Source organism: Parus major, chromosome Z (assembly GCF_001522545.3).
Source record: "Parus major isolate Abel chromosome Z, Parus_major1.1, whole genome shotgun sequence".
Lineage (NCBI taxonomy): Eukaryota > Metazoa > Chordata > Aves > Passeriformes > Paridae > Parus > Parus major.
The window spans coordinates 45979356-45994982 of record NC_031799.1 but is presented as its reverse complement, the minus strand read 5'-3'; the positions used below and the strand labels follow the sequence as shown (position 1 = coordinate 45994982).

Genomic DNA, 15627 nt, shown 5'->3' with positions numbered 1-15627 from the left:
TATTCTTCAGCATTCCAGGTTTGCATTTTTTAAGTCGAAGCCTTTGTCTTTAGGGAGAGTTAACTCCGGGGAGCCTGATAACAAGTAAATTAAGCTCCATTCTAAAACAAAACCAGGGAACAATGCAACGCCCCTGTTAAACCACGCTCAGCCTGTAACCAGCAGGTCTGGGTGCAGCCCAACTTCAGCCTTTCCTTATTTCACACTTATTAGCTTCGTGTACTTACAAGTATTTAAAAACTGGAACTGACAGTTTAAGAAATAGAAACACAGGTAGAAGAAAATAATTTATTCACATAATTTACATACAGAATCGGACTACCGCCTTTGACACAGAAAACTTATATGTGATGATACAGGGTGTCAGACAACTCTGAGCAAAGCAGTTTTATGCCACATCTTTGTAAAAATGCTACTCATACACATGGCGATTTCAACATATTTTCTTAAATCCTTCATCATTATAAAACTTCACAAAACAAAACACAAAACTGTCTTATTTCTATTAAAATTAAATTTGCTCTTAAAAAAAAAAAACCTCTAACAAAGTGCATGTAATTTGCTGCAAGGAAAGAGAAAGTATAGCCCCAATTAACAATGTGGATAAGGCACCATAAATCTTAGTAATGAAGTAGTTAATTTTTTCCCCCTTGTAACATGAATGCAAGCTAAAATGTATGCAACTAAATGCAGAATGATTATCCCCTCAGAACTCACTCAGAAGGTACTCACAGCAATTATTTCATAGCCACTCCCCAATAATCTATTTTTAGGCTCTATGAGTGCAAGTGATATAAACATGCCACACCTATTCAGGAAGTAAACACTTGCATACTTAGTATCTACAAGATATACAATACATAGAGTTACATGTATACATTAATCTCTTTCATAATGTTTACAGTAAAACAATACTTAGATAAACATTTCAAGTTAAACGGATTAGGCAAAGCACAAGATACCATCTGAACAGAAACTGTTGGTGTTTTAGAGGGTTTTTTGGGAGGTGATGTGGGTTGATCAGTAATGCTTTCAAGTAAATTACTCTACACTGGGACCGTTAGTTGCTTTTCCATCACCTCAAAGAATACTGCTGCTAGTGACATTTCATTGGCTGAGGCCAGCTAACATATCAGTTTGCAGTAACAGTAGCTTTTTTCTGTATTTCTCCTCTCTGACAAAATTTTAAAGATTCCTTCTGAAGCCTTGCCAAGAACTTCTGAAAAGAAAAACACTCTCAAACTTCTTCAACTATTTCAAAATTAACTACATGTTTATATTATTTACCTGCCATTAAAGGATTACCCAGTTCAAACCTGATGATAGGTTTCTGAAGAGCATTAACAATATCATTTAACATCAGTTTCAACTTCATAATAAATCATTTTGTGGAAGTACCTGCAAATGTGAAGTAACATGAAAAATTTTAAGACTACTCAAGCTCATGCAAGCAGGAGTTTCAGACTAAATATTGAACCTTTCATCAGTGACCACCTGACTTTGAGAGTGCATAAACCTAATTACCTCATGATGACAAATTTTTTGATGAGGTAAGTAAAAACTTAGACTACAAATCTAAAGCTACACCAGAATTTTATACCAAGTTACAGTACAAGCAGACATGCAACATGAGAAAACTATTTTAATTCAACTGCTTCAAAGCAGCAAATCCTCGAAAGTGACATTGTATAATCATGGTTTAAATCAAGTCTCTTTGTGCTACTTTGCACAAGGCTAACCAAGGAAGTCAGAAAATATACAAACAACTGCATGTAAAAACAAGGAAAAGAAACTGTATCTATAGCTTTGTTTTCCAATTTAGAAGAAAATAAGGATTTATACTAAGAAACATCAATCTCTTCCTCCAAGTGATAAAAAAGTTTGCAAATAATAACCTCATCAGAGTGTTATCATCTTCTAACTCTGTTGAAAACTCAATTTTTGAGTTTTCAACATATTTTAAGGAACCAATCCTATTGGGCTTTTCAGGTTAGGATCTTTTAATTATGTAGTTTAAAAACTCTTACAAAAATACATAATTTGGAGATTCTAATAAAAATACAAGCAGTGCTTGACATATGTACGTATGTACTTACTACACTACTTCCAGTATTTTCATTCTGATCTTCAGATAATACATTATACCCAAAAGGTTCATTCCTCCTTCTAACGTAACATACTTCACAAAAAGAAGTAAAGAATTTGAATATTCAGTACCAAAAAGCTTTAGCATTAAAATGGAAAAGGATACTTGTTGCAAGATTAAACATTATTTCATTGCACTTTTCATGCACTGCATGACAGGATAGTCATGCACCCACTATCAGTGTCTAAACAAATGAAACCATAAGCCAGCAGTCAGTAGCCTGGTCCAATGACATCACTGTAGTGATTTAGACAATGTCAGCATTTTGGAAGTGCCCGGGGTTGCTTCAGAAAGAATCCACTTCATCTTCACAGCATTAATTAACAAGAGTAATTAGTTGATAGTAAGTGTGGCAAAATTAATATCAGAACAAACTGGAACTTTTAGAATACTCTTTTCTTGTTGCAGTATATTCTGTGATCCTAGGTTTTTATAAAACCTATTTGCTATTCTGAATCATCCACTTCCATAAATATGTCACTAAAAAAGTACTCAGAGATTTTGGTTGGCTCTCCTTCCTTCTCTTGATCTTTAGCACAGAGACGTGTCTTCTCAGACGAGTCGTTACTTGGAACCTGATAAAAGTAGCAAAGGTTGCTCTTAACAGTTTTCATTGTATGTGTAAATATATTTACATATATATACATGCACATAAGCTTTTTGTAAAGGTATCTTATTTATGCAGAAAGTTTTTGCCAAAGGTGAAAAAAAAAACCAGAGTTGACTGAAAATGAGAAATAAATAGATATCCACACAGAGAAAATTCAGCTTAATTCCCTTACAAGTGTCCTACACACGCACAAATCAGAATTTGTCAACCAGAGCAGATCCCGCTCTCAAAACATGAATGCTGCATACCCATCTACCCACTCCTGAAACAATTAATTCTCTGTTCTTCACACCTCAGAAATGCATGGGTGTTCAACAGTAAAATCATACCGTAACTGCAGCATCAGCAGCTACATGCTCCTGCTCCACAGATGATGAACTAGATGGAAAGGAACAAGATTCCCTGTCATCATTAGTGGATGGCGTGGGTTTCTTTAGACTTCGTTTTGGAGTCACAATTCGAGGCTTTTGGAGCTTCCCTCTATTCCCTTTGGTATCTTCTGCCGATTCAGAATTACTTTTTTTGCAAATTAAAGATAAAAATCCCAACGGTTTTCGTCCACCCCTGTTCAAAACAAATACAGTCAGGATGTCATATGATTGCCTCATAAAAGGAAGATATAAATAGTATTGCAGGAAATAATTACACAGGAAACAAACACACTCACAGGACATATAAAAATCTAAGGAAAAAAACCAAAAAGTCATTCTGAGAAAAGCTTTCATATTACTGAATATCCTGCACTGTCACAGAGATTCTTGACAATTTTTAACTCTGAGAACAGGAACCTATTATTTGCTTCTAATCCACAGCCTGTATGTAACAAACTACCACTTTTAGAGAGTGGCTCCAAGAAGTATGGAGACAGACTCCTAAAGAACAAACTGAAAATTCTGAGCATCTTTCATGTAACCAATGTAAAACCTGATCCCCACGGATGGGGCTATAGCAGTTTACCTGCTGCAGGGTTTTAGCCTACTTACAGCATCAAACCCAGACCAGTGAGCTTACAGAAGTCATGGCACAGAGGGAGGTACACAGCATTAACTTTTCATGTTGTTAAGTTTACAAATTAGAAAGTAAACTTTAAGGCAAGGATTCTGATGTTAATGCATCACTATCCAATTGCTGTGGATGCCCCAAGTATAAATAGCCAGTATTGGCACTCACACAAGCATAAAGAGAAAGCAAATGACAGATGAGGCCAGTGGAGCATTACCATCAAAATAATTGAGCATAGGAGCAACAGAGAGGAGGAACTCAAAACATTTAAACAAACAGTATAGAAAGGTGTATTTAAAAAATCAACAGATACATAAGCGTAATATCCTCTGAGCTGCCAAGATTGAAACTCCTTTGGAGAAATTACTTAAGTTAGTCCTAAAAATTCAGTGCACTCAGTACTGTACCAATAATAAATTTCACTGTCAGGACAAACACCAAAACAAGTGGATGGGTATATATCTCATAATATGAGACTTTTCTGTGGAAAACAAGAAATTATGCGAAGTTTCTATCAACAGTCAATGGATGTCTGCCTGACAAGAGGCATCTACCATGTCTAACTGGACATGCAATACATAAGTAGTGCCCTCCAGTTGTTTTACTCATCTAATGAGTAAAATAATGCAGATTTTAAAGCAGACAGTTTGATCCTTTCTGATTTGCAGAAGATTATAAATACTGTATAGATACTTAGCTATGCAGGTCACAAACAATGGTACTGATACTGAAACAATGTCAATACAGAAACATGTTTTTTACAGAACAAGCTGACAAAACATTATTGAAATTATCATATACCTGAGTAATGGAGTTTTTGACGATGATGCTGGGCTTCCAGTATGTTCCAACTGTGCAGATTCATGCACATTCTCCTGCATTTCTTGTTCACTCATTTCTGATTCTCTGCTGGAGGTTAATCTAGACATAACCTCCTCTTCCTTTATCAATGCTGGATTCTCAAGTGATGCTTTCCCTAACATCTCCAAAGTCTCAAGATGGCTTCTCTCAGCCATTTGTGAGATAGACTGAGACACCAACACAGAAGTAAGTACTTCCTCCTTTGTTGAAGACTCTGTTTTTTGAAAAGGATCGTCTGTAAAAGGAGTTGAGACTTCAGTGATAACACAAGAGCCAAAAAATGCATATTAAAATGGACTGCACCATTTCAACAGAAGGGCTGAATTTTTCTTTAGTTTTGTTTGTCCATTTATTTTCATGTCACCACCACGAATTAAAAGTTCATGGTCTACTTTTAAAGCCTGTAAGATCATACAGATGTTATGGGGAAAAGCTGGTAGAAGTGTAGTTTTAAATTTTATAGCACACTCTTCTCCCCTCATCCTTTACAGTAAACCACAGAACTTAGTCTAGTCACCTAACTGTTTAAGCTTCTACAACTTCCCTTAGCAGTCTTTTATAGAGCCAAAATTATAGTTCACCAAGCCCTTCACAGGCTCAGATCAATGAAGACTGCATTGTCAGTAGTTCTGCTTTTTTCTCTGTTTCTTCAGAGGCAGATTAAGCTCCTAAACAATTACATACTTTTTTAGTAAAAATTCAAAACAAAATAAACTATTTGGGCAGTGCGGTTAAAATGCCACTTAATACTTTTGATGATCAGTGCTCTTTAACAGGTGGAAATATTTGCTTAAGAGAAGATTATATGTTTAGTCAAAAAATCCCTCTCAAATTTCACCAATAAACTAGCTACAGCAATGCTTTTAGAACCATTATTATATTAACAACATTTACGTAATTCAGCACACCTAATTTATAGCAGAAAGCATGGAATGGTGGTATTAATATAGTACCAGGAAAATTTGTTTCTACTTTTGTATTAGATGGCCTCAGACAGAACTATTTACCATGACAACCAGTATTAAGTTGTGATGTGTTTACATTCATTACACTTTGGTTTACAAATTTAAGTGTACCTACCAGAAGTTACCACTGGCACATCTGTGGATTTAATTGAATAACCCTGTATTTAAAAAAGAAAGAAAGAAGTTTTTTTATTGCTCTCAATACAGAGGAGACAACGAAGTTGATAAACTTGTATCATGCATGCACAGTTCTAAGAGCATGACTGATACAGAAGAAATCATTCATCACTTAACTCATTTCCTGAGCAGGCTTTTCAAGGTGTTCTTATGACAAAGTACTCAAGACAAGGATATTGAGAAAAAAGATCAAAGAAGGAAGAAGAGTGTTATCCATCCCTTCCTAGAAAAGCCCTCTAAATCATGTGGGGAATAATCACCCATTCCTACTGTGATAGATTGGCATTTAAGAAAACGAAGAGAGACACCTAAGGAAGTTAAAACCTCTGGAGGCTGATGGGAGAGTTTCTTTCCTAGCCGACAGCTGGGCATTTCTAAGAATTGACAGCAGTTTTAACCATTGAAAAGTGAGATCAACTTGTGAACACCACTTTAAGACCTAAGCCTGGGAATTTCTTTGTCTCTTTGTTTCTGGCTGTGAAAGGTAACAGAGCTCTGGCTTCCCGTTCCCTGCCCGGCCATAAGGCCCGGGCTGGGTTGGGCCCAGCGGCTCCCGGCCAGGAGATGGGGCCTGCGGGGCTTGCCCTGGGCTCTGGCCAGGCCAGGCAAGTCCCGGGCTCGGCTGCAGTTTTTGCTGTGACTGAATTCACCAGAGATTGCCGAGTAAAGAAAGAAAAAAAAAGCTCTGGACCTGCGGCAGTCCAGAGCAGCCATGAAGGATCTTCCATCGCAGACAGCTCCAGCTCCTGCTCTGGCAGAGATCACAGAACTATCTACAAAGCCTGGGCAAGATTTTAACCTTTTCATTACCCAGATGAGACTTGCAGATTAATCCTTTTTTTCCAGAGAAAGAAAAAGAGAGTAATCAACATGTAAAGAGACTGTACAAACTATCAGAGACAGTAAAGAAAAGAATTAAGCTTCAGAAGAGGTAGAGAGTAAGGAGATGTTTGAATTAAGCTGAAATATTTTTCTGTTAAAGCTATGGAGATGGACAATAGTGTTCTGAAAAAACTCCTTTAATTCATGACAGAGTATATTGGGAGGAATAGAGTGTTCAAAGTATGGATTTTGAGCGAAAGGTAGAGTAACTGTGATACAGTGAGGTGCTGGAACAGAGGGGGGATAAGTAATAATTGAAGATTTGAAGCCTTGAGAGGCAATGAGAAAATTTCTGTTTTCCAGGGAGGCTCACAGAGACAGATAAGAGAACTTTTGCCTTTGAATAACTCATCCTTAAAAATGACATCCCTAGACTCATTTGACCCATACACACCTCAGAGTGATGTGAAATGGGAGGAGAAAATCTGATGACAGATTTCCGGGCAGCTGGCATCAGAGAAACAGAAAGCTGTAACAAAAATAGTTTTCTTGTGAGAAACTCCATAGATTAACAGAAGACATCTGTTTCTCTATGAAGGCTGATGAAAAGACTCTAGCAGGAATTGGGACTGTTTTAAACACCAAAGTTCCAAAGTTTTTTGTCTTTATGTTGTCATGCGAACAAGGAAATGGTTAGGTAGTGGAGGATAAAGGAGTTTTCTGGAAGTTTATTCTGGTGTTCTTATTCTTACAGTTTTGTTAATAAACTTCCTTTATTCCTTTTAAGTTTTAAGCCTGTTTTGCTCTTGTTCTAATCCATATCTCACAGCAAAAAATAAGTAAGTTTTCTGGTAATTCTTTAATTACTGCTTTAAAACCACGACACCTACACAAAGGTACACTATACAATCTTAGCCCACTTAAAAAGATCAATGGTAGTTGCTGCCACAAACTTGATCATATTGTAAAGAAAGCACAGAAGGCAGCTGGAAAGATGGTGGCTTGTTTTCACTGGCAGATTGCTCTTTTAAACTATTACCTGCTATGTTAAGAATCAACAGGAACATTCCTATCTAATAGCTTCTTCATGTAACAGACACAATGCAGATTCAAAACAACATTTGGTGAACCTGGACATCCTGCCAGTCACAAAATATACCTCCAGAGTTTCCTCTGCTGCAGTGCTGTTGTCATAAGGGCGATGCAGAATGAGCCATGTACGACATAGTACCAGTCTGTCCACTAGAAAGTCTAATTTTAAAAAACCTGAGAGCCTACAGTTTCTCAAAAAAGCCCTAATAATAAATAAACACCTAAAATCTGCTGAAGATTTAAAAATTAAAACCAAACTATATATAGGTGTTGATTTTCCTTTTAAGTTGTATAGGCAGTACATACTTAAGCTAGTAGCACCATTAAAAACTAAACAAAATTAACATGTTCTATTATGTGTTGTGCATTTAACCCATGCATGAAAACTCACCAAATCTTGATCTCACCTTGTAAGTGGTTTCTAAGTTATCTTCCACTGCAACAGTAGATGGAATTTTCTTGGAAGGAGGAAAATCATTCTCTTCAAGCTCAGCAGCCAACCGTTTTTGAGCTGTCTGCAACTTTGGAACAGGGTCTACTGCACTCTCGAGCTGTTTCATTTCCATACTGCTGTTTAAAGGTGCAGCAACTTCATCAGCTGCAGTTGTCAAGGATCCAACACTGTTTATATAAATATAAATATAGAGACATTATTGTGACAGTACAAGAAGCCAAAATTTACTTTGTGTAAGGTTTCTGTATGGAAATTACACATAAATCTATGGTGATACTCTTTCTTGCTTAATGTCAATATTAACTTCAAATGTACCATTTACTACCAAGAAACAATTTGTTGTGCTATCTGGAGTTAGTTTTTCTAGTCATATTGAATGTAATTTAGCTGTTCTGTTTGAAATCCACTTGGTCTTTTCATACAATGCAAAAATATGCAACTTATTAACTGCCCCAGAAAATGCTAAAATACAGTATTATTCATCTGCACAGTTGAACCCCCTACAAGGTGTATGATACAAAAAGACGTACTGACAAATATAAGACATACAGAGAAGCAGTAGCAACTAAGAAAATATGGTAAGCAGTACAGGAACAGCAAGACACAACACGCACTCTAACTCTGCCTGTCAGCAATTCTGTTTATCATCAGTAATTCCAGAGGAGTTAAAATTCCTACACTGTGTAGCCAACATTCACTCAAAGACCTCTCCTTTCAAATGAGGAATGGTATCAGCATCTGATATCACAGGGCAAGATTCTCCACAATCATGTGGAATTGTATCACATCTCTAGTTATGATCCGAGGACTTACATTAGTATACAATTCCATTTTTTCATAATGTCTTTCTCCTTTGACTTTTTTTTTTCCTCCAGACTAAGAGGTTTACTTCAACTGTAATGTTGATATAAAAATTTCGTTACACTGCATTCAGAAGTGCTCTTTGTAAAAGAAAATCAAACCCTTTCAGATAGCAGTAGACAAACCAAGCCATTATTCTTTGGAGTAATTAATTAGTGTTTTAATTTTGTCTGTCTTTTGAACAAAGCAAACTCAAGAGAATGATAAAAGAATTTATATCTACTACTTATGTTTTCCAGAAGACCATCTACATCAAAAATCTGGAAAAGCAATTAATAAGCAGCTACTCTACAAAACTGTTAAAAGTACTGTAAAAATGCAAACATGCTTAGATTTTTTCATTTCAATTGCTTTGCATTTTAAGTTCCCACAAAGCAAAATAAGGCGCAAGCTGGGCAAATAACTTCTGCTAAAAAGGAAGACTTGTTCCAAAGGGTAAATCAGAATTAAGGTGACACCAAAATCCCAGCTAACTAAAACACTAAATTTAAAACACCTAGGGAATCTTCCTCAAATCAGATTAGATTTTTTTTTTTACTTTCTTAATTCTCTAAGCAATTCATCAAAATTCCTTCCTCTTGCATTCCTTCTTTTAAGAAGTTCTAATCTGTACTGCACATCCAGAGAACAATCAAGGTACACATGAAGTATTTCACTTTGATAAAAAATAAAGCATTTACCTCTCCACTTCAGTCACAGTTGTTTCATTTGCATTTATTGAGCTGATAAATATTGGGGCTGGTAGTACTGGTTCTGAAGTTTGTTCCACCATAGCAGATACATCAAACTCTTTTGCGTCAGCTGGGATTTCCACCAATGTTAAAATGAATGTCTGTTCTTCCTCGGGACATCTGTGATCATCATTCACTATATTTTTTTCAGAGAAATAAACAACAAAAAGCTATTAATCAAATATTATGCTGTTCTCTTCATGTCCTCCCTGCATGGAGTACTGAAATTTCAGGCAATCATTTCTCCATGGAGAAAGGCACTGGGTATATTCTTCAGACAATAAGCTTCCTGTCTTTTCAGATGAGATACACATCATCATCTCCTAGCGCTTATTCACTGCAGAGGAATACTAATTACTATTCAGAATGAGGAATATTAAAAATGCCAAGTAATGATGAAAATTTTAAATGGGTGTTCTAGCATTAAAGAGCAATTTGCAGTTTAATTAAAATTATGTCATGATGGTCAAATGGTTCTCTGTCTTTAATTGCAACCATCAGGTATTAAGAGTTACTTCTTTAAATGGTAGATGTCTGCTGTTTTGAAGGTAAGCACAGAACTTTTCCCCTCACTGCAGATTGGCAAAACAGCCAACACTGAACACTCAGCCAAACTGAGAAACATAGTCTTGAATTTAATAGATGAAAAATATAGATAATTTAATCAACAAATAAACATTAACAGATCTGCCAGCTGCCATCTGTTAGAATTTAAGGAGCAAACATTTGTAAAGTTTTCAAAAGATGGAAAACAACAATGGTACACCATTATTTAAGCCAGCTCTCAATGATGTAAAGCTGTTATTCCAACCTCAATTTTCTTGGATTCTTCATCTAATTGAACATGGTTTAAGATGCTTCATCCCAAGATTCTTGCAATAGTAGAGCATAGTAACAAGTGTCTAAGAAGAAGTATTAGCCCAATCATTTTCACAAGCTCATGAGTTATAGCTTTGGACTGCAGTTTCCATGTAAAGTAAGTATTCTGGATTTCCATCACTGTTACTATCCCATATATTAGACAAGTAGTGGTTCCAAACCAACCATTTCAATTTGTTCTAGGGAAGAGCAGACATCACCTTCGTAACTTTCATCACACCTGATCAGTTAGGCATTAATCTGTTGACACAGTACAGCTAAAGAAGGAAGATTGATTGTCTTACAGTTTTTCTCTTCTTCTTTCCCTCCTGCTCCACACTTGCACAGTACAGCCCTCCTACTCACACAACTCTGACAACAGCATTCACTTGGTAACCTCAGGAGCAACTATAACTCACTAAGCCAGAGGAAAACTAAACAGTTTCTCTCCCTCTGTTGTGTTCAGTTTTTGATGGGTGAGTCAGAGGTGCATAAAGGGCTCTAAAAACTGCTATACCTACCACAAGGTAAGCAGTAGGAGCTCACAACAGGGCAAAGAGAACAAGTTTCCTTCCACTGATACTTAAACTTAATGAAGGACTATTCATATAGTTTCCAAGTCTAGTTTCTGTTAATGTAATGTAAAGACAAGAGGGTAATATGGGGAATGTCACTATGCCATGGATCATTATTCGTGTTAATCAAATAGATTGATTAATCATGTCAATGAAAATTTAAATTTTTTTAAATTAAAATTTTAGGGTTTTAGTTAATCTTTTAGTAACTGCAAGATACACAAATGTGGGCTTTTGCTAATGTTGAATATTAGCACATTATACCTGAAGTTTCTTCTGTGCTGCTTACACACTGTTGTTGAGCATCCTGAGTACAAGCTTCATTCTAGAAACAACACAGTTGAAATAAAACAACTTAATAAATGTGGGAAATCACTCTAGGAAACAGGAAGAAACAAAGCATGTCAAATGCTGAAGAGCCAAAAAATCCAGCCACATAATCATTATTTCACTTTTAGCTGTTCTAGGCTGAAGAGTATTAGCCTATCAAGGACAAGAAACATTGGGGAAATAGAAAATTTATATGCAGCTTGTTGTCTGTATTGATGGTTTGTCAAAATAAATTTATACTTCCTACAGCATAACTCTGTCAGAAATGACTCACACTATAAATTGTTCAGTGGGACTAAGGAAGCAGATTCCTACAACCCTTAACAAACCACTGAGTGCCAAAGAATAACACCAGGCTCTACAGCTCATTTATCCCTTCCCTTCTATGGCTTGTCCCTTTGATAAAACCAGGAATAATCTACTGTAAGCTGTCTTTTCTCATACTCTTTGCCAGGCCTGTAAGAGCAGCATCATTCTTGCATGTTGTCCTAGTATGAAATCAGCCTTGACACAGCAACCTGCTGCACTTGGGAATCAAGCTTTTATGTATCAGCTGTTCCACTGTAACTATGCACTCGCTGATCTCAGACAACACTAGAAACACTGAGGGAACTGCAAATGAACCTTTCTCTCATGAAGAAATAAGGTAACTCTCATTTATACTAGAACACAGATGCACAAACCACTGCAAAGAAATGGATGTGAGAGACATATTGTTTGTCCTTGACAACATACAAGATGATGATATAAATTATACAGATATATGTAAAAATATGAAAAAATTGTGTGTCATATATTAATATGCACGTGTAGATCTTATTTTAAAATAAATGAGAAACAGCATAACAAAGGATGCAGTTTGTTTTAAACAAAGCAAATGAAAGTGACAATGAACATGCTCCATCCAAGCAGGAACATTTTAACTTCATTTAAATGTAAACAAATAGAACAGTAAGAGGTCACACTGAATGGGTACACAAATCCTAGATAACTTCTTCCATCAAGACTTCTCAAAAATTCCTCACAATTTTGCTAATGCATATCACTTATTACTGAAATGCTCTAAACAGAATTTGCAAAGATTAAATTTGTCCGAAAGATTGTTTGGATATGCTCCTGCTAAAAAGAAAGTTGCTCAGGAGTAGTGCTGGCATGGAGGGAAGCATCCAAGGCATAATGCAAAGAAAATCCCCATAACCCAATCTTGGAAAGGAAATAAGAATTAGTGCCTCCTGAGACTGGAGTAAGAGAGGCCTCTCTCTCACAAATCTTTGCAAACACATGTAAATAGTTCTTAAGGTTTGATATTCCATTGGTTCCCCAAGTTGTTATCATCCTAGTTCTGCCTCTGTTCATCTTATACCTTCCCTAGAATGTTCCTCCTTCCCTGTTTCTCCACTGGTCCTCTTTTGGTGCAATCCTCTGCCCCTGTTATCTCATTGGTTCTCCCCCACCCTACCCCCTTCTATGCACCACTTTGCCTAATCCCTATTGGACCCTGACCCTCTGATCCACCCCCTTACACCTCTATATATTCCTAGACTCTCAGGATACTTTTGTCTTTGTCCCTGGACCCTTTTGGCATGTGGATGTAATAATCCCCACTGGAACTCCATGCAAAGACCCTTCTTGTCTTTTCACTCGTCAATTTTCTCCAGCTATCCATGGCTGCTGTGCTTGAATGTGTAGCTGTGTGTCCGCCTACCCAAACTCTTCCTATTGGAGACACTTTCAGAAGGTAGCAGCAACTTAGCACCATATATGCTGCTACAATTTGCCAGCTTAAGTACCAGGACTTTAAAACTGGTGAGTACATTTGCACTGAAAATGTCTTTCGTTACTTAATTTCGAAATCTGGGCACTTCTGGACTGTAATTAAGTTTTTGTTCTTTACCTGAGTAAAGTTGACTGTACATATATGGTGCTCAAGAGGACAAGGACTTTGCTCAGACAATTCATCCATGGAACTTGGATTTGGACAATCTTCTAGTCCAAGGCGTGATTTTTCAGGTTTTGGTGATGCACTTAAATGTCTTAAATCTCCTGAATTTCCACAAGCATCTCTTATCTGCTTTTCTGTTCTGCAAGGTATATATCCAGTTGATTTGAAACCAAATGAAAATGCTAAATTCTGTTTTACAATGTATTTAATATGAATCATACGTAATTGCAGAGAAACAAACCACCTGTTTAAAAACTACATCATTGTACTAAACAGAATATAAAGTCTTCAAACAAATGAAGAATTTCAGGGAAAAGCCTCTTTAACTCCACTAATGGAGACATTCCTACTGAAAGTACAACCAAGCAGGAAGCCTTATTATAAGCTCATTACATTTCTAAATGAATCAACTCTTTAACGTTTCCTTGCAGTTTCGTGAAAGACAATTAAGCAGCAAGGTAATTACTAAGTTCTGAAGTAGAAAACAAGAAGTTAACGTTCTGTCTCCAAAAGCTGTAGCACAACATGCAAGGGAGAAAAACCTGAAATCTAAAGTGTACGCTATCTGTATAAATATACACAGTGTCTGTGAGCACACTGTTTACATTACAGTCGCATACTACACCTGAACTTCAGCTGCATATTTTAATAGATAGTAGGAATAAAGCCAGTATTAAATGATGAGTTTTCCTACCTCTCAGTTTTGTCTACTTGCTTGGTGAGTTCCATACTTCCAGTTGCAAAGTCATGAAGAACTGAAAAATTATCTGCAGCTGGTCTGATTGGTTCTGGTTTGACCTGCATTTCTGCATTACCCCTCAGGGTTGTAGGATCTAAGTTTTATAAGAATAAAAAAATCAAAATCACGTCTTTTCAGTCTGCAGGTGTATATACATATTTATTTTTATTACTTTTTACATATAATCTTGCGTATTTTAAAGTTTTGTATATAGACACATATACATGAATGTGCACATGTATACTTGTGTCTTATATAATTAAGGCACATAAACATATCTTATCTTGTCTTTTCTATTTTGCCAGTGGTATGAAGGTAATTAGGAGTTTGAAGACTACCTTTACTGCAACTGCTTTAAGAATAGAAAAGCAGTTCTACCTCCTCTTCTACTTTTAATGAAAGGAAAACACAAACAATAGAAAAAAGTACACTGTATTAGACTGTATTTCTCTAATTAGCAGTCCAGTAATTGAAGTGCTTTCCAGGTAATTTAATACCTCCAGGAAAAACTGTTGCTCAAATTTAATTTAATTTTATACTAAAAGGTATACTTATGTATAAAACTGTATCACAAATGGGTACCCTATGTTACAATGGCAATGTATCATCCGTGAACATGAATGCAAAGTGAAGACTTTCAGCTTTGTTTCATTTCATAAATAGATGTGAATTTATTTAATAACCATTTTCAGGGCCCTAGGATAAGAAACAGGCTTACCAGTTTGAATTTGTTCCAGTTGTTCCACAAGTACATTTGCTCTAAGTATCTCCTGCATTAAGTTTTCATTGGAACTCAATAGTTCAGAGGCTGGCTCAGGCTCCAGGTGTCCACCTCCTGTCAGTCTCATATTATTCACCACAGGCAAAGAGCTACCACTGCAAGTAAAAGGAGAAATGGCATCCATGGAGTCCTTGATTTTTAATAGTTAGTAAAGAGAAGACATAAGATATATGGGGCAGATTAGATAATGAAGACCTGAAATGTAGGCTGCAACTGGCAGAGAAAACAGAAAGATATCCAACAGGATAAAAAAAAAAAATCATCTGTGAATTGAAATAGACAAGTATTCTGCAAACTAGTATGTTTCTATTGTAAAGGAATTAAAAAAGAAAAAAAAAAGAAAAATTGAAATGTTTACATAACAAGAGAAGATCAGAAATCTAATACACATGACATGGCAGTAAGTTCTGGTTTAATAATGTAATTAACCTGGAGGCAAAATAAATCATCTTGGATGATGATTTTTCACAGAGTATAATCTCATAGTTTGTTTGAGCAATCAAGAAGTTAAATAATCTTTGAAATAATGCATGATCACCAGCAGATGTTTCTCTGGAAAAGTGTCCCATTAAGCTGTCTTGTAATTCACAAATGCAAAATTATGAAAGATCAATCACTAAAAACCATAATGATGCACTATAAACTGGTTTCTTGCTATCCCTTGGCTCTAAATCTTTGATC

The 15627-nt window shown here is 36.2% G+C and overlaps 1 protein-coding gene across 12 annotated transcripts in view; it reads right to left on the bottom strand.

The window, feature by feature from the left end:
* Positions 1–274: 274 nt before the first annotated feature.
* BDP1 (B double prime 1, subunit of RNA polymerase III transcription initiation factor IIIB) overlaps positions 275–15627 on the bottom strand; it is a 53663-nt gene continuing 38310 nt past the window's right edge. For 4 of the 12 annotated variants that reach the window (XM_033520324.1, XM_033520326.1, XM_033520327.1 and 1 more), the window contains exons 33-43: positions 14884–15041; positions 14121–14259; positions 13379–13565; positions 11419–11479; positions 9671–9857; positions 8083–8296; positions 7038–7112; positions 5700–5742; positions 4560–4854; positions 3086–3320; positions 275–2721 (exon numbers count right to left, since the gene is read on the bottom strand). In XM_033520324.1, the coding sequence (XP_033376215.1) occupies positions 2593–2721; positions 3086–3320; positions 4560–4854; positions 5700–5742; positions 7038–7112; positions 8083–8296; positions 9671–9857; positions 11419–11479; positions 13379–13565; positions 14121–14259; positions 14884–15041 (1723 nt within the window). In that variant the 3' untranslated portion in view covers positions 275–2592. The other 8 variants (XM_033520325.1, XM_015653634.2, XM_015653635.2 and 5 more) reach the window with 8 other exon arrangements.